At 45.8% G+C, this 26843-nt stretch overlaps 1 protein-coding gene across 7 annotated transcripts in view; it reads left to right on the forward strand.

Annotated features, from left to right (window-relative positions):
• TDP1 (tyrosyl-DNA phosphodiesterase 1) overlaps positions 1-26843 on the forward strand; it is a 92989-nt gene extending 66146 nt beyond the window's left edge. For 3 of the 7 annotated variants that reach the window (XM_047863081.1, XM_047863079.1, XM_047863080.1), the window contains 2 exons: positions 4483-4585; positions 17426-19767. In XM_047863081.1, the coding sequence (XP_047719037.1) occupies positions 4483-4585; positions 17426-17707 (385 nt within the window). In that variant the 3' untranslated portion in view covers positions 17708-19767. Of the gene's footprint in view, positions 1-4404; positions 4586-17425; positions 19768-24502 lie in introns of those variants that run through there. The other 4 variants (XM_047863082.1, XR_007153039.1, XM_047863084.1 and 1 more) reach the window with 4 other exon arrangements.

Genomic DNA, 26843 nt, shown 5'->3' on the forward strand with positions numbered 1-26843 from the left:
GTTGGTGACAGTCTAAATTGGAAAGACTTTTTAGAAGGAAATGTGACCGAGTCCATCAAAATTAAACCTTATTTCCTTATGTATATCTATATACAGCTTGAATCTTCACAGTGAGTATCTTCCCACATCACTCGTGAAACTTTCTTTCAGTACATAGAAAGCAACAGAGCCCAAGGGCAATACAAGAAAAAAATGCAATACAAATGCAAAACAGAAGGTAACCGGGGTGGGGTGGGGGGACAGGCATACTGCCTGCGGAGTTTTAGGACAGGAGTGACAGCACCATTAGCTAGAGTTTGTGATTTTCTCTCCTTGTCACACAGCCTTTCTGTCCACATCTCCTCTTACATCTACTGCCAACATTCTGTTTTTTGCATCTGTCTGTGAAAGTATCCCATCCCCCAGCCCTGGTTGTCTAAGATGTCTTGCTAAAAGCTCAGTCTGCTAGATTTGTCTGCACTCTTTGCAGCTGCTGCCTAGATTGAGGGCTAATGATGAAAGAAATGTTTTCAGTGGACACATGTTCCCATAACAGTCATCCTTACGTTTTTGTACACCTTCTAACAAAATCTGAACTCCTACTTCTTGTGGTGAGCATTTTGTAATGTATGTAATTGTCAAATCACTGTTGTCTACTCAAAATTGATATGTCAACAATACTTCAAGTAAAAATGAAAATATATAAGTAAAGTTCTGAATCTCGAAAGTAAACTCAATGAGCCGCTCAAACCAAATGCTTGGAGGTGGGGAGGTGGGGAGGCCGGGCTTGGAGGTGGCAGATGATACTACTGGAGATACCAAATTTTAAGCTTTTAAAGATTATCTCAGAGGTCACCTTCATTGCTCCCTTCTCCATTGTTGCATGGCTGTTTCCCCAGCATGTTCCCCTGAACATGGAGATAAGCCTCCCAGCAGTGAACTCCCAGTGAAAATCATGGATTCTTTCTGGCTGGAATACATAGGGGGAGGGCAGCTGTCTAGTTAGATGTGAACGTGTCTAGTCATTGTAGACTGTTGTCCAGGAAGGGATTATGGCCTCATGGACCAAAACTCCCTCATTCTAGAGACAAGAAATGAATGTCTGGGAAGAAGAGCGCCTTGGCATGTTGCTGTTAGTGGGGAAGCCGGACAGAAATCCTCTCTCCTGATTGGGGGTCCCCGGATCTTTTCTCAACATTGGCCTGCCTGCCTTCTCCATGCATCTTGGGTGGAATCCGATGCTTTCCTGAGCTTTCCTTTAGGAACTTTGTTACACATTGTCAGTCAGTTTAAACATACTCTTAAAGGTTTAAGTGTTGGGCAAAATTTCCATATTAGAGACTGAGATCAGGTCCCTAATTAGCAGGCATGTTCTATGAGCTGTGGCAGGGTCATCTGCCAGATGGGCTCTGTCATTAAGGGGTCTATAAATTGCTGAGTTGAATAACTGACCATTGAGTAACTTAGTTGGGGACTCGGCAGCAAATCCTGTCGTGGGTTTGCAATGTGTCTGTTCAGCTTAGGCTGAACTTCGTTTTTCCAGAATTCCCTTGTATGTTTCTGGTTGGGGTGGGCCCCAGATGAGATTGTTGTTGGAGATTTGGAGGGCAGATGGGAAGTAGCAGCCCTTTTTATAACCCACACGTTGTCCCTTTGAGCCAGCTCACTCTGTTGGCAAGAAGCAGCGGCAGGACTTGTGACTTTTGCACCCTCTGCAGGATCCTGCTTCAGCTTCTCTAATTCCTGGGTCTCACCTGGTGTGTTTAGCTCCGTGTTTAGCTTCTGCAGGACACCTACACCCCCAGTGCCAGAGGCAACATGAATAGGCATGGTTTTAGTCTCTACTCGTGGCTTTAGCTCCTTGCCTGTGGTTCTAGCTTGTGTATCCATCCTTCCCTGACTTCTGTCAGCCCTACAGACTTCAAACTCCAGCATCAGGGCAAAGATGGCCTTTAGAGACTGCTTTAAAAACTCCTACAATTACTTAAGTCAAATTTCTGTAAATTATATGTATTTTGTACACACTCTAGTGGTTCTGCTTCTCTGGTTGAACTGTGACTGCCACCCACCTGTCCCCCAGAAGCCAGTTTGATTCACCTTTACTTAGCAGCTTGGGAAAAGTTTCTGTTGGGCAGTACAACTTTGGCTGTCCTCTAGAATCCTCAACTTTCAGAATCCTTCCATACCCTCAAGAATATAAGTAAATGAAAAACCCAATCCTCTTTGATGAAGCATCATTTGACCCCCAGCAACAACAAAATAAACCTGAGCATTGGCAAGGGAGAGGGCAGCTCTATCCAGTAGGAGTCAGAAGAAAACTGAAAGAACAAGGACAGAGAACAAGGTAGAAATGAACTTGAGTAATGGCAGTGGCCACAGCAAGAAGCCAAGACCTGCTGTGGGCATAGATCCTGAATGGAAGAGAAAAGTTATAACTCTTTTGGAGTTTTGGAAACAAAAGAGTTTGTCATAGGCAACCTCGTGGTGTCCCTGTGACACCCACAAGATACCTGGGTTTCTGCTGGACACTTAGAGGTACCTGTCTACACCACACACACTGCAGGCAGGGTTAGAGTTTGGGAAAAATACCCCTTGTCCTTGCTGCCCTGGGTACCAGTGATCCAGAGTGTATTTAGATATTTTAAAAAAAATCATTAGAGATGTTCTTTCAAAGAATATTGATTTATCACCTCAACAGCTTACAAGTGACTTTCAGTCCAATTATAAAGGATATAGTTTAAGGCTCCAGATGCTTAGAATTCTATTAGAAGCTAAGTACAAAGGAGGGATTGGAAGAAACCGTCTGAAGAGGGATCTTCATAGTCTCCTTTGACCTTTTTTGTTTGTTTGTTTTTGAGAGAGAGGCAGAGCATGACCAGAGGAGGGGCAGAGAGAGGGAGACACAGAATCTGAAGCAGGCTCCAGGCTCAGCACAGAGCTTGATGAGGGGCTTGAACTCACGAACTGTGAGATCATGATCTGACCCGAATTTGGCCACTTAACCAACTGAGCCCCTCCATTGATCTTTACCTTGGAATAAGCCCTCAAGAAGAAAATGTGACTAGTAAAGAATGAAAACCAGTCTGCTAGAAAGTACCTCTGGCCTGTGATGGTTAGATGCTATAAGTCAAGGGAGCAGTCAGGCACTAACATAGAAAGTGAGGGAGATATTCCAAAGGAGACTGCTTCTACTTCACACTCACTAGTTGGTTGTGCCATTAGACCTGTGGCTTTGCCCAGGAGGTCACCGTGTCTTACTAATGGGCGAGAGCCCTAAAAGCAAGCTATCATCTTGGACTTGGAAAGTAAACCATTTTCCTAGGGTCCTATGACCCCTGCATTTTCCATCTTTATGATCCATCATAGACCATGGTATTCATGATAGTGGCCCTTGAGCATCAAAGTATAGTTTCTTGTTCTCAGTATGGTCCATTAAAGGAGGTAGGGATGTCTGTCCATATACTTTGTTAGCTTAATTGTTTTAACGGTTTTCTTAGCTCTGATTTCCATAGTCCTTCTCTGTTCCCATAGGACCTTCAACAGAGATGACACTTTTCACCTTACTTGGTAACTGTTTCTCTTTGACTCTCTGATTTCCTATTTATGGCTTGCTTTAGAAGAATACTTGATGCTCCAGTGAATGAATCTTGAAATAATTCTGTTTTCCATGAAGTCAGGCTGTAAGGGTCTAAATAGCTGAGAATATTCTATATTCTTAAAACAAAGTAGAATTTGGGTGAGCCTTGTTGAGGAAAAACCCGTTGATGATGGGTTTACAGTGAGTGGTAAGTGAGAGTCCTCGGCCTAGTTTGGTGCAGGAGAGCATGTTTCTAGGGGAGATGCTGCAGAGCTTAGGTCTGTTCCGAGCATCCTGATGGCATCTTGGCACCTTCTCTCTGGTCACTTCCAAGGCTCACTTCCGCTGCATCCTGTCATTTTTAGGCATACCCACCACTCTCTGCCTGTATAAAACATGATTCTGAACACACCATTACTATGTGGATACAGATGCCAATCATGTACCCTCAGTTGTTTTCTTTGGATTAAAAGTAGAAATGAGCACTTCCTGCCTCAAACTAAAGGCAGAAAAAAGGAGTGTGAAGCGTAAGATGTTATGTAAGATTATATTGACGTGATTTTTTCTTACATGCTACTTTGTTATGTAACACAGTCAGGCACCCTGGCTCCACCAGAATCATGGAAAGAAAGGCCTTTGGACAGGGGGAAAAAATAATCTAAGAAAGGCTGATCATTTTAATAGTTGTCCTCGGGGGAAAATGCAGATGAGGATGAAGCTATCCCAAATTGATTAGATACATCTTGGGGATTATAGCACGGCAGGATTTAACATTCCATTTCTAAAAAACGCATTATTCTGCCAAACACTGAGTGAATGTGATTGCAGCTATCTGTGTTTTTGACCAGGGTCTTGTAGCTGCGAAAGTTTGACCTGCACTGAAATACCTCATCGAGTCAGCCCTTTCTGTGTCCTTGTCCCTGCAGCGCGAATCTGTCCAAGGCCGCCTGGGGAGCATTAGAGAAGAATGGTGCCCAGCTGATGATCCGTTCCTATGAGCTTGGGGTCCTTTTCTTGCCATCAGCATTTGTAAGTTCACGCTTGAAACTGCCTGAGTGGTTGCATGTGGAACAGGTTGGGTGTGTATGTTCTCTTCCTTTGGTCCCGGTGACCTGAGGCCGGGGTTCTAGCCTAAGCCTGTGCTGACACATACGTTTAGCATTCACTATTCTGGGTGCAGCAAGATTGCTGCTCTCGCGGAGTGTACCTGGTGAGAGACTGAGGGTAATTGGTTTGGGTAAAGTTAATCACAGTATGTATGTATGTATGTATGTATGTATGAATTTATTATTTTATTTTTAAACTTTTTTAAAATGTTTATTATTGAGAGGCCGAGAGACACACAGCATGAGCAGGGGAAGGGTAGAGAAAGGGGAAGGCACAGAATCCAAAGCAGGCTCCAGGCTCTGAACTGTCAGTACAGAGCCCAACGTGGGGCTCGAATTCAGAAACTGTGAGATCATGACCTGAGCTGAAATCGGTCGCCTAACCAACTGAGCCATCCAGGCGCCCCAGTTAATCACAATATTTAAATATTGCGAACCATAACGTGAAGATGTGTTACAAGGCAGTAGTGACAGGTCACCAAAGGGATGACTCAGCCAAGAACAAGACGTTCCTTTGGAGGAGGTCTTTGGAAGCTGGAAGGCTTGAGGAAGGTTGACAGATACTTAGGGAGAGGAGCAGGCAGGGTATCCCAGGTTAGGGGAGTGTCAAGAGCCCGAGTCGGGCGGCTAGGAGGCTCACAACAGCTACTCGAGTAGGAATTCAGGGGGTCACAGGACCTGTGCAATCAGGCTAACTGGTAAGCCCCCTGGAAACACACCGTGTTGGAAGCTGTGACTCTGTCAAGGTGTCCAACTCAGCCAGCTTATCTCCCAGCCTGGAACAGCTCTGTTTCTGCAGCTGAACACCAGACAGGTGGCTGGTTTTCACATCAGAACTGGTCGCACGGGCCCTGATTTCTAAATATTAAAATCACCTTTGGCCCAGAGAGACCTTCTCACTCTAAGGGGCATACAGACCCCAAGACCACCGTCTCACCCCTCACATACTTGGTGGAATGCAGTCGGAACTGCCCACATGACAAGATGGCCAATGCTTGTTTTCTTTTTTCGCCACCTGCTATACTTGAGCTTATGATAAACATACATATGATGCAGCGTCATCGTAAACCACGTGACTAGACCAGAAGATTCAGTGAAGGAGCACTGCCTGCTTGTTCTCAGGCTTCAATCCAGATCTATGTGACACGGCATGCCAGAGAACAAGCATCCCCACTCCACCCTGCCCAAGTGTCCTCACTATCCCCCCCCCCCGCCGCTGTAGTGAAGTTCTTTTCTCCCTCTCTCCTCCTTCGTCAGTCTTTATCCATCCTCTTCTTCTCCAGCTCAGAGGGGTGTTGCTACAAGACTATCAAGTAGGCCTCTCCAGAGGGTAATATAAGATTCTAGCACATCTTGTTGCTTTCCTACAGAGTCAGAGCAGATCCTGACAGCGCTTACAACTGAAGACTCCCCTCCGTATCCCTGGAGGCAGATGGTTCCCCTTTTTCTGTAGACAAGGATGTGACTTCCCAAGGGTTCCACAGCTGTCCGGATTCCAGCCCTCAAACCACAGTCTCTCACTGATCCCTCCTGTGATGTTTCAGCATTATCACAGGAAGTAGTAAATTCACAACACTAGAGTGATAATAGGCAGTAATTTGGTGTGACTTAGTGACTGTAGCTTTGAACTAAGGCCAAGATTATCTCCCAGTAATAATTTAAGCAATGGAATAAGTTCCAGGTCCCTTTTGTTTGGCTTTTGTTGTCCGCATTTGGAAAATTGTAGTTGTTTCTAACTATTCTGACTCAATTCCTCATCATGAAAATGGTAGCGGGAAAGAAGTATATTGTGCTTTAGGTCCTCTAGACCCTTCTAAGCTTCTAATTTTACTTCTGATTCAGTTTCTGACTGTACATTAGACCCAGCTAATAGAGGAAAAACTGGGCACAGTCATTTAGAATCCCCAAATTAGATTCTTTCTTCTATACTGTTGGAATAAGAAAGAGCCCCCATTATAGCACATCTTAGGTAGAATAGATTCAGTTATTTACAAAGACTATCAGGCAAGAATAGAAAAAAATGGATTCTACCCCTACTATGCTAGGCCGACAGATTCAAGAGTGAGGCCCCAAGCAGGGTGACCATATAATTAATGTAGTGACTAAAAAGATAGGGTTTTATCCAGCAATCCGAGTTCCTTGGCTTGTCTGGAGATACAGATCCTAGTACAGTGCTTTATAGCAGGCTTCTTACATAACACTAGTAAGGACCCCAGACTGTCCCTGTCTTGTCATCAGACGTTTCTGGGTGTATTGTCTGTGTCCTTCACTGAACCATAAATTATTTGGGCAAGGTGCCAAAATGAGGCGTGTGGACAGTACACAGAAGTGCTTGACCTCACCCTCCCAAGGAGCTTCCTGGTCAAGTTGAGCTATAAGGGCATTTTAAAAAGGCACTTCTGTTGAGAAATGTCCATGTGTGGCCTAGGTGCTACGACCTGTGAGAGAAGTAACTGGCCTGAGTGAGCAGAACCCAAAGGGCTGAATGTGGATATTTGGGTCTTTTTCTTTGCTCTTGACAGCATCCAGCTTGAGCTTACACAAGCCCACAGAAGGGGGCAGTTTCCTGAAAAGATGTGAAGGGGAAGGTCATGGAATCGGTGGCCCAGCGGAGACTTGGGAGGGTGGAGCCGGTCCAGCGCCAGGGACGCCCGCAGTACGCTGCCTGTCTGGGTCGCTGCCCTTGATGACTCCTCCCCTGTGGCTTTTCCACTCATTTGCCGGCCGTTCTGCATGTACAGATAGCCCAAGTTTAGGTCTGCCTTTCACGCCTCTCTACTGTCCTGACCCTGTCCCAGTAGTGGGCCTGTTTCCAGAGAAGGGCAGATGTTGTGAGTTAGGAAGCCACCCCAGAGATAGCTACTGCCAGAGGGTTTCCCCCGGAAGTGAGTTGATGTGTGTTTTATCAGTCTGCATGAAACCGTGTCGGGATTTTGCAGCATAGGAGCCTTTGTCCTTAAGCTACTCTATCACAGCATCGATGTCACTTACCGGTATGTGAAGTTTCTGGAAAGCCAGTGGACCTTTGCTTGGCCTTCACAGAATTAACATATGCGGTTTTGGGGCGCCTGGGTGGCGCAGTCGGTTAAGCGTCCGACTTCAGCCAGGTCACGATCTCGCGGTCCGTGAGTTCGAGCCCCGCGTCAGGCTCTGGGCTGATGGCTCAGAGCCTGGAGCCTGTTTCCGATTCTCTGTCTCCCTCTCTCTCTGCCCCTCCCCCATTCATGCTCTGTCTCTCTCTGTCCCAAAAATGAATAAACATTGAAAAAAAAAATTTAAAAAAAAAAAAAAAAACATATGCGGTTTTGACTCTGAGGGTAACCCAGAGATCTCTGCCATGAGGTGATTTGTCATTTTGCTGGGGTAATTCGAACACAGAACGAGACACTCAGCTTCTGAAAGAGAGACTGTCTCGTACAACAACTCCACGGCCCCCTCCTCAGAATGTATCCCAGGCTCATAACTGAACATTCTGGCTGCCTGGAAGGACCATTCAGTCACTTGGTTCAGCTCCACCAGCTCCCCATGCCTGCAGTTCAGTAGCCCTGGGGATAGGAGGAGGAACAAGATGGAGTCTTCATTCTCATGAAAGCTCCTGGAGAATTTCAGGAAGCAGACAAGTTATTATAGTACATGACGACAGCTATAGTGTGTGGGGTTCAGAATACAAAGACTGAGAAAAGACCTGGGGGCCCCGGGGAAGGCTTCTTTAAGATCAAATTTGACCTGGGTCTTGAAAGGTGAGTATGAGCTTAGCCTGCCATCAGGAGAGAGGATGCTTCTAGCCAGAAAGAGCAGTGCATGTTATGTTCGAGAAGCAGCAGGCCATTCCGTGTGCCTGGGAAGGGGCTGGGATGTGAGCCAAGGCCTTGAGGTTGGACTCCTGTTTGGAAGGAGACTGACAGGCAGGACCCACTGGAATTGTACTTTGTCCCATACAGACAATAGAAAGCTGCCAGTTTTTTAAGCAGCATTAGTGATCTCATCAGGCCATTTCTCAGAGAATTTGAAGCTTATAAAATACACCTCCAATCATGATAATTTAAATTATATTATTCAAAAGATGCCTGAGAATAATAAGGGCCTTGTAGATCTCCTCAAATCCTCTTGATCACTTAAGCTACGTTATTAAAACAATTGATTAATGATCACTATTACCCTCACCCCATCATCCTGACTCAAAGTGTGCAAAGTCATTTCTGACTCCTCTTTTACACCCAAGCTTAGTGCTTAATGCTACTTAACTTCCTTAATGCTGCTTGATAATGGGTCACCTCTGGCATTCCTGCTGCTACCGTGACCAGAGACTGTCAGTTCCTGCCATAGTACCCTCCCATCATCCTTCCCAAGGCTGCTTCCAAGCTGCTCTCCACCCGGCTGCCAGAATGTCTTTGTAGACCACACATCAGATTGTGTCACCTACCTTCAAATCTTGTAAGATAGAAGCCAGATTCCTTAGCATGGCCTACTTTTCTCTTCAGGCCTGACTCCTGACTACTTGGGCCTGACCACTTCTCTCATCTCCGGCCCTTCATGTTCCAGCCATGTGGAACTACGAGTTTCCGTTATGGGTCGAGCCCGTCTGTGTTACGGTTCTCCGGAGAAACAGACCCGAAAGGATATGTAGATACGTACAGAAAGAGATGAATTGTGAGGGATTAGTTCACATGATTTTGAAGACTAAGAAGGCCCAGCCTCAGCCATCTGCCAGCCAGAGACCCAGGAGAGCTGTTGATATGGTTCAGTCTGAGTGTGGAAGCCTAAGGGTCAGGAGAGCTAATGCTTTCGATCCCAGACTGAGTTCAGAAGACCTGTGTCCCAGCCAACAGAGCAAATTTGCCCTTCCATAACCTTTTTGTTTACTCGGGCACTCAACACATTGGACGATGCCCCCTCACACCGCGGGGTGGGGGGCAGTCTTCTTTATTCAGTCCACTGATTCAGATGTTAATCTCATCTAGAAACACCCGCAGAGACACCCAGAGTGATGTTTAACTGGTTGTCTGGTATCCAGTGGCCCAGTCAAGTAGACACCTGATAACCACCATGTCCTCATTCACCAGCCTTAATCTGTGTCAGGAACAGCACCCCTACACCCCCCACACCCCCTTGCCTCCGCAGTCTCCACCCCAGGTGCCCCCACCCCACCCCACAGCTTTCTAGAACCTTGGCTCATCACATATCCCCCGTGTTACTGTTTACTTGAGTGTCTCCTTGACTAGACTCTGAGCCGCTTTCTCGTAGAGTTTGGCGCATCTGTTAGTTGATGTCACTTCCTTTAAGTTCCTGGAGTGCACACTGTCCTTTCTGTGAGGAGAACAAACATGGAAGTCCGTAGCTCCGGAAACCACATAATTTAGCACAGTGGCTGTTGTGTGTCATAGGTGTTCAGATATGTTCATAAGTAATACGCACCGTAGAATCACTCACCTAATTAGAGCTCATGTGCATACGTACACTTAAGAGTCCCTTGCGGTACTTACAAATGCCGATGCCTATATATTTAAATTTTTTTTTTTCCAACGTTTGTTTATTTTTGGGACAGAGAGAGACAGAGCATGAACGGGGGAGGGGCAGAGAGAGAGGGAGACACAGAATCGGAAACAAGCTCCAGGCTCTGAGCCATCAGCCCAGAGCCCGACGCGGGGCTCGAACTCACGGACCGCGAGATCGTGACCTGGCTGAAGTCGGACGCTTAACCGACTGCGCCACCCAGGCGCCCCGAATATTTAATAGATGTTCTTAAAATTTCTGTAGCCATTAATGTCAAAATGGTTCCTGATGAGAATGCAGGTTGTTGTAAAATGGGGCCTTATGTTTCCCTCTTTAGTACTAGCAGGACCTGCCTTTTAATGTTTTCTGTTACAAGTTTGCCAAATAGACTTAATACCCAGTTCTGTAATCATTTCTCTAACTGGACATCATCCAGAATCCGGTTTCTTGAGGTCAGCCCATCTTTGTGCTTCTTAGGCAGAGCTCCACGTCCCAAAACACCCACGTCTCTGAGTTATCAGCAACTGGAGTTGCCACTTTTGTCCTTGTTCAGTAGGACATCCTGATCCTTGTGTTCCAGAACACTGCCTTGAGGTTAGCATTGCAAACAGGCAAGTTTTGGGTACAGAATGAAGGGTCTCAGACACTGCTGAGGCAGTCACCTAGAAGGAACCTCAGCTCTGCACTTTCCCACAAAATAAGGACCTGTCACTCAAGAACTAGTCATTGGCTGAGTGAAGGGACATTTTCTGTGGCCTCAAAGTAGTGGATGGAGAGCCACCATTTTTCATTCATCAAAATAAAGATGCTATTTGAAATCTCTGGGCTTGATCTGAAAGCTAAGTCTCTGGTAACCAAACATTGATTTGTTCACATTTTTTTTTTTTTTCTGCTTTTAAATGAATGAGTTCGTAAACACATCATTTCAGGATGAACCTAACTTGCCATTAGAGCCATGTAGTCGACAGCTTTTCCTTTGTGAACACTTTCAGGAGCTTTAGGGATTAATGTCAAGGGTACATTTGACTGTGTACCTAGCACTCAGCTATTGTTGTTACATAGTAGGTGGTTAAAGACTGTTCTTTCGGATCTAATATTAACTTATCAAGTATATAATTTGGCAGGGGGGGTTGTCCCTTTAAATGTATCTAACTATTAGACTAATTCATTTAGGTCCAAGAAAATTAGAATATAGGAAAGATCCGATAATTTCCAAGATTGGTAGCTGTATTCCAGATCTCAAGGCATCCTTGAGTACATCCAGGAGATACAAGTTTTCTGTTACGGACTTCATACATTTTGGTGTTTATTAAGCACCTACTTTGTCAGGCGCTGACTCGTCCCGGGCTTGAACCTGCCTGACACTTTGTGACTGCAGCAAGCTGCTCCTGATCTCTGCAAATAATGTGCATGACCATCTGAGAACCCCAGATCAATATCCAAGTTGGTTTCCTCCAGACAAAGGTAGCCTGAGCTTTCCTGCACTTGCCTTAACGCTGAGGGGCACCCCGGCCCCTCCTGAGCCCTAGATTCATTTGCCCCCAAGATGGCAGGTTCTCTTTTCTGTCATCAGAGTCAAAAATGCTTCAGTCAAATCCACAGGAACTTTGTCTTCAAGTCTCTTTTCTGTTCTGGTTAAACTATTTTATTGTCTTTTTGTTGCCAGAATTGGTAAATGCCACAAGTATTTGCTCTCCTAGGACTGTGGCCTGGCTGGAAGAACTAATGAAATGCACAGGAGCCACCTTCTTAGCTTCCTCCCCTCCCACACCGCTTCTGCCCACCTGCTGTCTATTGAGGCTGGGACTAAGGGTTCCCCAAGGGGCCACAGCTGGTCAACACCGTTCCAGGTGGAGTTTTTTCCTAAGCTTTAGTGTTCTCCCACTGAGCCAGTAAAGCCCCATTCTGGCATTCTTCTCCTCCTCTCCTGTCCTTGCCCGGTTGCCACAGCCTGTCCCTTCTGCCCTAGCAAGAGTTTTGCCGCCTGCTGCTACAGGTCCTTGTCGTCTTCTCTGGACTGATTCCGTCTGTCCCCTTGCTCCCTATCTTGGCTACGGCTTCACTTCTGAAGCTCCTTGTGCCCCTGCCGGGGTCTGTGTTCCTCTGACGTTAAATCTGCAGTGTCTCCTCTTGGCCCACGAGACGACATCCAGAATCCTTTGTGTGACACCACGGCCCCCTGTCACCTGGAGCAGCATGCCTCCCGGCCTCCGTTCTCTCCCCTTCCCCCCTCCCCCCCCACACACCCAGGGCTCCGGGCACCCATGAGTGCTTGTTGGCGGATGGGTGAGGTACGCTGTGGCACTGGTGGCACACTGCCACTTACTAGTTGACTGATCCCGCGCCACTGTTTGCCTCCATTAGAAACTGAAATAATGTGGAAAGAGAGCAAAGAAGAACAGGTTGGAGAAATCCCAAGGATCAAGCAGAGGAACTCTCTAGGAGCACACGGTGTTAGAGGAGCCAGAGTGACAGTGGAGTTGGAGTTCTGCTTGCCATCTGTTAGGCTTTGGACCTGTTACTTCCATAGGCCTCCTTTTCCTTCCATAGGCCTCCTTTCCCTCCGTGTGAGGTGGGGACAGTGCAGTAACGGACTTGTAGCATCGTTTGAGAATCGAGAGCTAATTGCCCGTAACCTGTTGAAACAGTGCCTGGCAGTCAGCAGTAGCCGTGTCAGCATGTAGCCCAAGCAGTTCAGCAGAAGGTGGAAGGCAGAGGTGAATGCAGTGAATCCACATCTTGACATCATACCCATGGTGACGGGATGCTCTTCCTTTCCTCCTTCTGTACTGCACCCCACCACAGGGACGTAGCCCTTTGCTTGTCAAAACCCCACCCTTCTCGGGCCTGTTGGGTTCACTGTCCTCCGTGAAGACTTTTCTAAGCTCCCACCTGGAAACACTTGCACTTGGTCATACACTGCGTTATAGGAGGGACAAGACAGCTACCTTCCTGTAACTCGCTTCCTGGTCAATTAGTCCATCTTTGATTAAGAACCTTCTAGAAGGTTCACTGTTCTTGCTCTTTTACCCAGGAAAACTTGATGCCTTGTATAGGGTTTTACTGTGTGAGGATGCTAGTTGGATGCAGCTAAAAAGTAAACGACATCTCTAGATGAAATTTGAGCGTGTTTCTTGTTCTCTGTGATTGAGCTAAGCCTCTAAACCTAATCCGTCATGGTGATAACAGTTCTTTTCCTCCCGGAGCTGAAGGCAAAAGCCAGTAATTTCTCCAGTGTGATAGATGTCCACCCTCTCACCTGGTGTTTTATAAATATATTGTCTTAAGTGTCTTTTAAGTATCTGTGCCTGGGAGGGTGCCTTCCTCTGTTTTATAAAATGCCAAGTGATATCACTCTGATATATAAATAATGATAATTAGAAGACAGCCTCAAATTATTTGACATCCAGATTGAAGGGAAAAGTGGTACTTCTTTCCCCCCCCCCCCCCCCCGTAATACCCTAGAATTTGGATCAGAAATGGCATTCAGGAAAAAAACATATTGCTCCCTGTCAGACATGGATGGCTCAGAGCTGCTTCTATGTGAAGTAAGACACCACGGATGGAAGCATGTGCCAGAACCTGTTGGGGCATCAGATCTGGGCCAGACCATAAAGATTCTCAGTGCTTTGCCATGATTTGTTTGAAAATAACAGAAATAGACCAGGAGCCAAAGAAGAGGGAAGTTGTTTTATGTAAAACCACGTAAAGTACTTCATAGTCATTAAATTGACCTCATTTCCCAAACTCTGGCCTCTTTTCAAAAATGTCAAGAACCAGGGTTTCCAGAATTTGGTGCATCCTGATTTGGCCTGCTTTAATATAACCTCGTAAATTTTCAAGGAATTCTTTTGTTGTGGCTCCTGGTGGGGAATGTGAGACCATTTGTTTGCTTAGTTGAAGAACAGAAGACTAAGAATCAGTAAGTCAGGGTTTGATTTCTAGCCTTACGACTTAATAGATGAATGGCTTTGGGCGACTATTTAACCTCCAAATGTACTTCCTCCCCTGTAAAATAGGAGTAATTTCATCACAAGAGCACCCTGAATATACTTCCTATACTAATTTATATCCATGTGCCAGTCACTGTTCTGAATAACTGACTTACTCTCAACATACCATTTAATAGCTGAGGAAACTCATGCCCAGAAAGGTTAAGTAATTTACCTAGAGTCACACAGCAAGTAAGTGATAATGCGGAAGAATAGATTAAGGTCCAGAACTTGTTGAAGGTAAGCTGTGAAGAGGGATGCCAGTGTGACTGTTGTGCAGATGGCCCAGCAGCCCTCTGCAGGGTGGAAGTGTGGGTGAGGGGCAGGCTGCAGTGTCCCTTTCCAAGTGTCCTTGGTCTCCCTGCCCGCTTCCTCCTCTGCCCTCGTATGTCCCTGATTTTTTATTGGGTTTTCCTTCAGTCTCTTTCAAATCCATTTCCTTCTCTTTCCACTGACCTCACTCTCCCGAACTCCCCTCATTTGTGTCTCAGCTTTTGTTACGATGCTTGATATTTGTATCCACATTACCGTGCACTAATCCATCTCCCGGTGGCGTAGAAGCCGCTCTCAGTCTTCTGGCTCTCACAGTTCCCTGTTGGGTCTGTTCTCATCTGTTCCCGGCTGCATTTATATTGGAACTTCACAGTTCAAAACCCTGCAACTCCTCACTGTATGTTAGAGTAAGGACCACGCTCTTTAACTGGGGTCCTGTGATGCTTTGGTTTGTAAGTGACAGATAATCGACTAAAACAGTGTAAGAAAAAAGGCAAACACAGAGAGTGAGTCCGTTGCTTCAGGCACAGCTGAATCCAGGGGTTTGGGGCCATATTATCAGAGTTAATTTTGAAATACCTGAGAGCCCCCGGTAGCTCAAGGCTCCCATCTTACCAAATGAGCTCCCCAACAGAAGGATGGTCTCCCCGCCAATGGCTCAGACTTGGCCCACATGCCCGGATATCCTGAGTCACCGTGGCATGGGGTTGGGCCCAGTTAAATAGGTACGAGCCCCAGATGTCCATACTGCTTCCCGTTCAAAACACTGACGAATCTGGTTCTCTCCAGTGTTCCTCAGTCTTCTCCCTGTGCATTAGGTTATTCACTCCCCATCCCCCTCACGTGGCTGTGGTATGCTTTTCCAGCTCTGCCTTGAGTTATGCCGGTCTCCCTTGATGTTCTTTCTTGCCATCTCTTTGTTTATCAAAATTAGACCAATTTCTCAAGGCCCAGCTGTAATCTTTGCTACAAAGCCTTTCCTTATCCTACTACTGGCAAAAGGCATTTCTTCCTTTTCTGTCTAGAGTTCAGCAGGCTATCACTTACTGCCTTTCACTGTGTTAATAGTCTCCACCTTCATCATTCTGGACCTTTCTTCATCGCACTTACCTTTTTATAGGCCTTCGTGGGTACAGAGCACTTAGGCATTGATTTTCTCTCTGCAAAAGCCTGTAGAGTAAGCAAGCAAGGTACCTCTATCCTAATTTTGCAGTTCAGCGTTGCTTGAACACCAGCTGCGCACCAAGACTGGGTGTTGACATGAAAGACATTTTACCATGATGACATCCAGATGCTTTATTCAGATTTTACAAATGAGAAAATTGAGCCCAAGTAAGTAAGTGGTCAGGTGTACCACTGACCATTGTTTTTAGCTCCTGGAACATGCAAACTCTTTGCTGCCTCGGCGACTTTTCAGAAGCTATTCCTTCTGCCTGGAATATTCTTTCCACTCTCACCTCTCCTAACCCTACTCCTCTTCCAGATCCTGATTAAAATGTCACTTTTTTAGGGAGACTTTTGTTGATCATTTCCTTCCCCCAAGTCTAAAACAAGTCTCCTGTTCTCTCCCAGTACTCTTCTGTTTTTCCTCACAGTGCTCATCACAAATTGTAGTTACTTTACTTTGATAAATGCGTATGTTTGATGCCTCCCCACTAGACTGTGTACCCCCATGAAGACGGGGACATTGGCATCTTTAACTCTTAAGCACTCAGTGCCTGGCACTGATGCCTGACACAGAGGAGGCACTCAAGAAATACTGTGTCGAGGGGCCCCTGGGTGGCTCAGTCGGTTAAGCATCTGACTCTTGACTTTGGCTCAGGTCATGATCTCACAGTACATGGGACCAAGGCCTGCGTCGGGCTCTGCAACTCAGCGTGGAGCCTGCTTGGGATTCTCTCTCTGTCCCCCCTCCCTCAGCCTCTCCCCTGCTCATGTGCACTCGAGTGTGCGCACTTTCTCACTTTCTCTAAATAAACACTAAAAAAAAAATGTGTTGAACGAACAAATGCAAATATCAGCCGTTCTCACAGCTCAGTAAATGCCAGAGCAATGTTAGAGCTCAGGTTGCCTGAAGCCCCGGTTAGCGTAACTCCCGACTCTTACCTTGTCCTACTCTATGCCCATGAGCAGCCTCCCCTACTAAGTTATGTGATCACCAAGACTAAGAACTATTCGAGTTCTTTGTATGGGTTCCAAAGACATTAACCCTGTTGAATATGTGGGTATTTAGATTATGGATGGTAGGTACCTGTTTGGTTGTGTGGACAGAAGGGACGAGAGACAGACAGACAGACTGCCTTGCAAGCAAGGTGCCAGGATAACCCATAAAGGAAACCAGAGGAGGATGATCATGTGTGGAGGCAAGAGGAGAATGAGTCTAACGTATTGAGCGCCTGCCCTGCTGCACAGGCCCTGTGCTGGAAGGCAGTGGTGGTTAGAAACATCAGCCTAAGTACAGCACGTTAACTTGTACCCTGATAAGATCCAAAAATAATACCCTATTCTGGAGTTCTTGGAATAAACCTTCCATTTTGGTGAGTCTTGAAGAGTTTTTGTTTTCATATTCCTATCATATTATATTGGAACACTTTCGTTATACATGAAGGCAACTTTTATTCTTACACCAGAGTGAGCAGCCTGTTACTATAGCAATATTGAAAGTATTTTGAGGTATTTATATGCAGCATCTTCTACACACTCCTTCAAACTGTACATAGCAGTCAGTAGAAATAGGCTATAATATCCAAAATTGTTTTTCTCTCTCTTTTCTCTATTAAACTTCTGTGAACTTGGTTATAATTTAGTTTTTAAAATGTGAGCCTTTTATTTTCGGAAAGATTAATTTAGGGGAGTCGTGAATATATCTGACCTATGAAACATCAAAAATAGCTCTGAAATAATTTGAATTTTGTTGTGAGTACCATCAAGATATAATTGCTGCATGAGATCTGTCTTTTTCAGCAAATACGGTGCAATCATAGATTCCTTCTGTGTGTCTGCAGGGCCTGGACAGCTTCAGAGTAAAACAGAAATTCTTCTCAGGGAGCAAGGAGCCAACATCCTCCTTTCCTGTGCCATATGATCTTCCTCCAGAACTGTATGGAAGTAAAGGTAGGACACAGGTGAAGGGAAAGTGTCCGAGTTTTACACCAAAAGAGGAACAGTGCCGAGGAGAGAGCCGTTGGTCTCCCAGTGGGAGGTTGGCTTTGGAAAACTTTGGAAACGCAGGTTTGAGGAGGCCCCTTTGCTGCCCTGTCTGGGGCCGCAAGAGCTGTAGTCCTTGAAACGGTCGGTCCCCAGGATCCCTCTGCACTCTTATTATTAAGAACCACACAGAGCTTTTATTTACATGGGTTTTTAGATCTCTTGATGTTTACTATATTAGAAATTAAAACCAAGAATTTTGGTTAGTTTTAAAGTAATAGTAATAGACCTAATTATATATATACACACACATATATATATAATTTCCCCTCCCCCCCCCCAAAAAAAGAAAGTGAGGAAAATGGCATTATCTACAATTTTTGCAAACCTCTTTACTAGCTGGGTTAATGAAAGATAGTTAAATTCTTATAACTGCTCTGTTGTGATATGATGTAACAAAGCATCTGTACACTCGTGAAAAAGTGAAAATAAATAATGGCTTAATATTTTGATGAAAATAATTTTGACTTCACAGATACCTCCCATCCTCTTAAAAGGGAGATGCCCTGGCTGCCCAAGGCTGTGACTTTCTTAAAGGCAGTGACCAAGTATTTTCCGTCATAGAAGGTCATTGGAATGTTGGTTCAGGTTCGTGGTGTTTTTGGAGGCATGCTGGCTGGCATGAGTGGCATCCGGTTCTGACCCAGCCCCACAGGCTGCAGGGCCACTTTCCTCGGGCCCAGAATGTCTGTCTTTGAAGCGAGTTCACACTTACTAGACTCACATAGAGCGGATATATAATCAGGATGTGCTTGTTAATTTAAAATGGCAAAAGGTCCTATTACAACCAGCGTATTTCTCCTGGAAGGTAGGTGCCTACGCAGAGAGCCAGACCACAGTCGACCGTTTTTGAGTGAATGCTGAATCTGAACGGGAAAATCTTTGTTCTTGATTGGAAAGTTTTAATGACCTCACACCATTAAGATTCAAAATCTCCAGTTCCCTAACAGAGTCAGCCTGGCACAGTGGGTCCCTTTCTTCCCTGGACGGTGCTCGCTGGGTTCTAGATACTGCCCCACCCTCACTCACCCTTTCTGGCTTTTTTATGGTAACCACACCAAACCTGCCCCTGCCAATGGACCTGTTTCTTAGATTGTACTGACACATCTGACCCAGTTTGTACTGTCTCCTGCTGTTAGTGTGCCGGCTGCCTCTGGCGGGTGACTTACAGCTATAAACAGTTGTGTTGATAGTAAATTTCAGAAGGCTTTTCTTTTTCCTTTTTTCTAAGCTGTGTATGTTTGAATTCTCTAAATTTGTTAAATCCTCTAAATTTGTTGTATATTCATGCATTTTCATTTTTCACTAGCAAGATTATATCGGTTTTGTCACAATTCCAGAAAATCTGTACCCCCACCCCCACCCCCTGCACACGCAAATGAAAACTACTGCTAGAGAACCAGGCTGTGTTTCTGTGTTGCCAGCTGTGCAACTTATTAAGTGACCTTGGGCAGTTGTTTGCTTCCTCTAGGCCTTAGTGTCTCTATCTATAAAATGGAAAAATAAGAGTGTCTACTTCAGAGAGTTGTTGAAAAGAGTAACCAAGATGCTATCTTATCAGTCAAGCACCTAACACCGTATCTAGTGCAGAGTTAGCAGTTCATAAACGTTAGCTATTGTTGCTGTTATTTAAAATATCCAGGTCAGTTCCTGGCCCATAATGGTGGATCAGTGTTCATTTTCTCTCCTTCCCCTTCGTGAGCTGATGATGAAAAGAGCCTAAGGCCTGTGCAGGGCAGTCCCTGAATTGCCCAATGTCTCAGGACATGAGCGTGAAGACCTCTCCTTCCACCTTCTGGCTTTATGCTGTGGCTTCGTCTTTTCTCCCCTGTCTGTTCTTCATGTTCCTTTTTTTTTTTGCCTTAAACCTGAATTCCGAATAAGCTTAGCGGAGGTGGGGACTGACTGACTTAAGCTTGACTTCCCTTAGTCTGGCCTTGGGCTATGTACTTGCCACCCCCAGCCCAGAACCTTGGGTAGAATTCCACCTCCTCCACTTAATCCTAATCTCCAAAGGACTTCTAAAGCAAGAATGAAAGAGATCAAGGAGCCTTAAAAATATCCCAGAGTTTCTTCAGTTCCAGTAGAAAAAGCATTCCCCAGGGGTGCCTGGGTGACTCAGGCAGTTGGGCATCTGACTCTCGATTTCCACTCAGGTCATGATCTCATGGTTGGTGGAATCGAGCCTTGAGCTGAGCTCTGTGCTGGCAGCTCAGAGCTTGCTTGGGATTCTCTCTGTCCTCCCTCTCTCTGCCCCTCCCCTGCTTGCATGCATGCACACACATGTGCACGTGCGCTCTCTCAAAATAAACTTAAAAATTAAAAAATAATGGGACATACAGAACTTCAGAGGCTTTGGTTATATTCTATTAAGTGATCTATCCCCGCCTTTTTTTTAAATACATACAGTGTATGTATGCAGTTGGCCCTTGCACAGTGCAGGGGTTAGAGGCACCGACTCCCAGTGCAGTTGAAAATCCACATATAACTTTTGACTCCCCCAAAACTTAACTACTAATAGCCTACTGTTGGCCAGAAGCTTTACTGATAGCATGAAAAGTCAATTAACACATACTTTGTATATGTATTATATACTGCATTCTTAGAATAAAGTAAGCTAGAGAAAAGAAAATGTGGGGGCGCCTGGGTGGCGCAGTCGGTTAAGCGTCCGACTTCAGCCAGGTCACGATCTCGCGGTCCGTGAGTTCGAGCCCCGCGTCAGGCTCTGGGCTGATGGCTCAGAGCCTGGAGCCTGTTTCCGATTCTGTGTCTCCCTCTCTCTCTGCCCCTCCCCTGTTCATGCTCTGTCTCTCTCTGTCCCAAAAATAAATAAACGTTGAAAAAAAATTTTTTTAAAAAAAAAAGAAAAGAAAATGTGAAGGAAATCATAAGGAAGAGAAAATACACTTAGAGTACTGTATATATTTATTGAAAAAAGTCCACGTGTAAGTGGACCCATGCAGTTCAAACCCGTGTTGTTCAAGAGTCAGAAAAAAGTTACAAGTACAAAGAATTCCCATGTTCTCTTCACCCAGGGTCCCCAAATGTCAGTGTTTTAGAATATTTGCATATCTCCTTTCTCATGTTAACTTTTTTCTGATCCATTTAAGAGAAAATTGCAAGCAAATACTTCAATGTATATTTCTTAAAAATACTCTTACATAACTACAGTACAGTTATCAAAAGGAATTGATATTGATTCAGTACTATCATCTACAGAATTTATTCATATTTCATCAGTTGCCCCAATAATGTCCTTTATAGCAAAAGGGAAGTTCCAGGTTACGGGTCACATTTGGCCATCATGTCTCTTTAGTCTCCATTAATTTGGAACAGTTCCAGAAGCTTTTTGCTTTATGATAGTGACACTTTGCTGAGCACAGGACAGTTATTTTATTTTATTTTTTAACATTTATTTAAAAAAAATTGTTTAATGTTTATTCATTTCTGAGAGACAGAAACAGAGCCTGAGCAGGAGAGGGTCAGAGAGAGAGAGGGAGACACAGAACCCAAGGCAGGCTCCAGGCTCTGAGCTGTCAGCACAGAGCCCAACGCGGGGCGCGAACCCACAAACCACAAGAGTATGACCTGAGCCGAAGTCAGACATTTAACAGACTGAGTCACCCAGGCACCCTTCACAGGCCAGTTATTTTATAGTCGGTGAGGGACATTATACATTTGGTTTGTCCACTGTTTCTTCACAAGTAGATCCAGGTTGTGTACTCTTGCCAAGAATACCACACAAGAAATGTGTTTTTCTTGGTGCATCATATAAGGAGCCACGTGGTAATTACCTGATTACTGATGAAGTCAGTATTGATCATTTAGTTAAGGTGGTATTTGCCAAGTTGTATATACCTTTTGCAGGTTTAGTATATTTCAGATTTAAGTTTTAAGTGTGTGGAACTAAGCTGATTAGCTGTGTATGTAATTGCTCATTTGAAGAGGTCATTAAAACCTTGGCACATGTGATACACATGGTCTAGACTAAGCACATACGTAGTGTATGATTATTTCTCTCAAGTGCTTTAAACCATTAGTTCCCAGAGTTTAGCCACTCCCCCTACTGCTTGATTCACTTGCAATAATTTCTTGAATTCAGAAACTTCAGTCTAGACCTATCAGAATTATTGCTAAATAGTAGAGGCAGATTCATAAACTGTTTTTGAAAGGGAAACAGCTGATTGAACTTTCTAATCCAAAGAAAATGCAAAAGAAGTCATATAAAATCGTTGATACACTTTTAAAGACCTGTTTTTGAAAGCTCTTTGGAAATGAGGACTTTTTTTTTTAAATCCGAGAACCAGGAAAGGTTTTTAGACATGATTTTGATCATCTCTGTTAATAAAATCTGTTTTTGTTTCATAGTACAAACAAGGCTGACACCAAACTTCTAGCTTAGCTTTTTTTTTTTTTTTTTTTTAAATATTTATTTATTTAGAGATAGGGAGGGAGAGAATCCTAAGCAGGCTCCACGCTATAAGCGCGGAACCTGACGCAGGGTTTAATTCACAAACCATGAGATCATGACCTGTTCATCTCCCTGGTTTGGGCTCCTTCCCACTGGACATTGTCTTCTACACGGCTGCCATGCATATCTTCTATCACACTCCTGTTTTAAATTGTTTCATTGTATCCCAGGAAAAAGACAGCTTCTCATCCCAGACTGTCAGATCCCAGACTGATTGTGTTAAGATCACCTTTAGAACTTGGTAAAAGCATGTATTGCCAGGGCCCCGCCCAGACCGACTGAAACAAGGTGCCTCGAGGTGGGTTGTGGAGAAGTGCACCAGCAGTTGTCACGTCAGCCAGCTTTGGGAACCACAGCACAGACGTGAGGTTCAGAATTCCAGGACCGTGGCCTGCCTGCTTGTGTGTCTGCCCCACGGAACTGCACCCCCGGGGACCACAGCCTTGTGCCTGGCTCCCAGCCAACACTCAACAGATCCCTCAGATCTGTGCATGCCTATATCATGAGGCACGTTTTTCTCCCATGGGACAGTTTTGGAGGACTGCTTAAAACAGGCTTTCCTCTAAGCCCGCAAGTATTAATGCTGATTTCCAGGAATAATGGGCAAAAAGACCCAGCAGAGAGACAGCCAGCATGGCAGGTGATCAGCTCACAGATACAGACATTTGCTCACTTACAAAGCAGAGTGTCCAGAGATTTGCCAATAGCACGGTCACCTTACTCGATCATTGTTGGCCACCAGGGAGAGGAGGAAATGCAATGGTGGTCTCGAAGTTACTGGCTGACTGGCAGATGTGTGCATCACAAACCCTGCATTGGTGGTGAATCTAATAGCCGCTCTTACAGCAAGGATCCTGGGGTGCTCTGCCTTGGGGATGAAGTAGAGCCGATGTTACCAATAGAGCAGTTTGCAGAAAAGACGGGCGAAGTGTAGCCGCAGAAGAGGTGCTCCAGTGGGAGATAGTTGGTGCCCTGTTGAGGCCGGTGTAGCTGCGGGGAGTCTCCAGCAGCATCTTCCCGGGACTCCAGCCCTGCCAAACCCTCACCTCTTACGAAGCGAGCTTGCAACACAGTTCCACACGGGCCGGGCTTCTGGCTTTCTAACAAGCTGGTTTAACTGTGTGTGGTTTCGGGCTTTCACACCCTCTCAAGGTCAAAGAGGAGAACAGAGTCCTGATAGCTTGTTGCCATCTTTGGCATCCTTTCCCTGCACGTCCTGCTGGATGCTGCTCTGCGCATGCTGGCTCTGCAGTTATTCCACAGATGATTCAACACTGAACTGTGAGGAGAGCCTCGCATTGTTTGCCAGGCCATCCTCTGAGCTACCGTGTTACCTCTCTGTTCGGGAGGAAGGGAGAGCTTCCCTTAAGAGCGGGCTGGCAGGGCTGAGCAGCTGCTCGTGTGGATGGTAGTTTCAGCTCACCTGCCGAGTGGTTGGTTCCCTGTAAGCGCTCAGCCTTCTGCAGTTGTGTATTTGAGACTCAGTGGGGAGATTCCGTGGGGATTTATTTTTCACCCTCACAGCGTATTTACACCCTAGGCATATATGGTTCTTTTGAATTGGTTTGATTCTAGCAGCAGTGAAGCATGGTAGAAGTGATTTGTTCAGATTTTTTCAGTTTCTGAAACCTCAGTTAGAGGGGGGAAAGTTTGCATTTTGGAGCACCTGCAACATGTCAGGAACTTCTACAGGTGTTCTCTCATTTATGTTTCACAGTAATCCTGGGAGGTTGCTTGTGCAGCTAATTCCCATTTCACAGACGAGGAACCTGAGGCCAAATTTGAACATAGGTCTTCAGGGTTCTTTTCCATCGTGTCGTATCAAGGTGTGTTGTCTTCTTCAACATTGCCCTGCAGTCATTATAGAGACCCTCCTGCCTCATCAGTTCCTAACCTAAGGAGCAGAACGAAACCATTTCACGGATGTGGAAATGAGCCCCTTGGTTATATGTGACCATGACCATGCCATCTGTTACTGTTGGTTTCTCCAGCTTCATAAAAGGAGAAAATAATAACTGCCCTTGTTAAGGTTCTTTCTCTGCTGGACACTACATGGCTTTATCTCCTTTAACTCTCGTGACAGTCCCACGGTGTAGGCACAGATAAGGACTCTGGGGCTGAGGGAGGTGAGGTCACTTGTCAGTGTAAGTGACAAGCCGGAATGTACCTCCTGGCTTCTGCTTGCCTGTTTCCACATTCACTTGCCTGGGTCTTAGCACAAACCTTTACCGACAGCCTTTGCCTGAAAGGGACTATTGTCTGGGGTTGGTTCAGAAAAGCTTTTTAACAGTTCGTAGACTCCAGCACATGGGTGGTTTTATCCTACCAGGTAAGTGAATTTTTTTAATCCTGTTCAAATAAGTGTTATACATATGTAATATGTTTTTTCTGCCCTGCCCCCCAGATCGGCCATGGATTTGGAATATTCCTTATACCAAAGCACCAGATACACACGGGAATATGTGGGTTCCCTCCTGAGAATCTTAAAGTACTGTGGAATTTAGGTTTAAGGCATCAAGCCCCAAATATTAGATGTTGTTTGTACTGGACGTTCACCCTTAAGTTTTATCTACACCCCTACAAAACTGCAAAAGTCACTCCTGTGAACATGGATGCTGGTTATACTTTTAATGGTCATTAGCAGTGTCACTAAAAAAAAAACTCACTTTTCTAAACTCTGGAATGAAAACTAGACAGCGTTAAGAGAATATACGTAAAACCATCCTCCGAGCGATGTGGGATCTCACGGTGGTGCCAGCTCTTCTGAAGATGGACTCTGTGTGTCGCGCTCCATCGGGAAAGGCGCTCTGGATTCAAACGCAACTTGTCAGGGGAGGAGTGTGATTGTCCGCTTATTACCCAGCCCGCAGCTGTGTGTCTCATGGTTGGCGGAGGTTGGGGCGGCAGCTGTTGAGACGCCTGGGTCCTGCTGCCTCTCGTCTCCCCGAAGCCTCACGGGGCTTGTCCTGCTGCCGGTGCTGTGCCAGCCCCCTCTCTGCGCACGGGCGGGTCGCGCTGCCCCTTACCACCTGCCCTTTCCTCGCCCATTCCTCCGAGTGGAGCGGTGTCTCTTTCATCCCCACAAAATTCCGGAAAAGACACACACAACCATACAAAAGTGCAAGTATTGTACTTGGAAGAAACCCTGAAAGATGACCTAATTTGTAGCCTTTGATTCACAAGTGAGGAAACTGAGGCTCAGAAAGGTTCAGGATGACCACCCCCTCCCCACCACGCCCCCCATCACATAGCTGGTTTGGGTCAAAGCTCTGAGGGTCTCTCTCTGCTTTATGTTCCTATGTCCTTCATACTTAGAAATCAAGTTCTCCTAAGATGTAGACCCTCTTTTATTTTTTTTCTACATGAGGCTGATTTCATTTTGTCACCACCTTCATCTTTGAAGCGTGTTGAATGTTAATTTTGAAAGATTTTTGAAGATAGCTTTTCAGACCGTTCCTCAGAGGCCTACGATTTTCACCTTTAGGAGCCAGCGGGGTAGGCGGGGGTGCGTTGACAGAGAAGACAGCTGCGGGCCTCCACCCTCATCCTGTCAGAGCAGCTCTGCTTCACCTATTTTAGCTTGTGGAATTCTGTCAAGGATATTATCGACAGGTGTGTGTGTGTGCACGTGTTCTGCTTTTTAAAAAGTTGAAAAGCCATTGGTTAGTTTAACCAGTTCATTACCCAGGTAAGAAGACGAAGGCTTAACCCTTTTCTGACCATGCCTTCTACTTCCCAGAACGTGCAAACCCTACATCATGTGAGCCGGAAGGCATTGGGAAGGCACCGGGAAGGCACCGGGGCTGGCCCGGAGTGGGTGGCCGGCGGTCTGTGTGTCCAGAGGACTGGCTGGGGTGCCTGGCTGGCTCAGAGGAGCGTGGGGCTCTTGGTCTTGGAGTCATGAGTTCAAGTTCCATGTTGGCTGTACAGATTACCTAAATAAAACTTAAAAGCAAAAAAAAAAAAAAAAAGAATGGGCAAAGTACCCCAGGATTCTCACCAGCATGGTGGTCCCATCCTGGGTGGGGGTGGGGGCAGCACCGAGCAGGCCTCTGTCAACAGGAGTGGTGTCCCCAGGACTGAAGAATCAGCCTGTTCTACAGCGGGATTCAGCCCATCAAGAGGGCAGCAGATGGACAGCGGTCACAGCCCCCTGCTCGGAGGCACTGTGTGGAGTCAGACACGCAGGCACGTCGCTCGTCTGCAACTGCAAGGTGTGTGGGAACTCGGAGCTGGGCCGGGACTGCCGAAGTTTGAATACCAGCCCTGCCACTTGCTGTGCGACCTACGCCAGGCTGTTTAACTTCTCTGTGCCTTGGGCCCCTCAGCTGTAAAGTGGGAGTGGTGTCAGTCCTCCTTGCAGATGGTTGAGAGTGGGGAGTTACCGTGTGAAGATGCTTGGTGCCCGCACAGAGCGAGAACTGTCCAGGGATTGCTACTGCGGCTGCCATAGTTGATTCGTTAGCATTATCCTCATTTTCCTGATAAGGGACTCATTCAAAACGGTGAAGTGTTTGTGCAAGGTCACACTTCCAGAAAGTGCTCTTACCAGTATTCGAACCCGGGGCTGGCAGGATCCAAGTCCTCTTTTCTGCCAGGTGGTTCAGGCTTCCAGGTAACATGGCATCTGAGGAGATGGGCAACCTTTACCCCCCAGGGTGTTGCAGACAGATCCTCTTACAGAGCACAACCAGCTGGTACGGCATGTCAGATTCTGATGAAAGTTTCTAAATGCTCATTTTCTG

The sequence above is a fragment of the Prionailurus viverrinus genome, chromosome B3 (assembly GCF_022837055.1).
Source record: "Prionailurus viverrinus isolate Anna chromosome B3, UM_Priviv_1.0, whole genome shotgun sequence".
Lineage (NCBI taxonomy): Eukaryota > Metazoa > Chordata > Mammalia > Carnivora > Felidae > Prionailurus > Prionailurus viverrinus.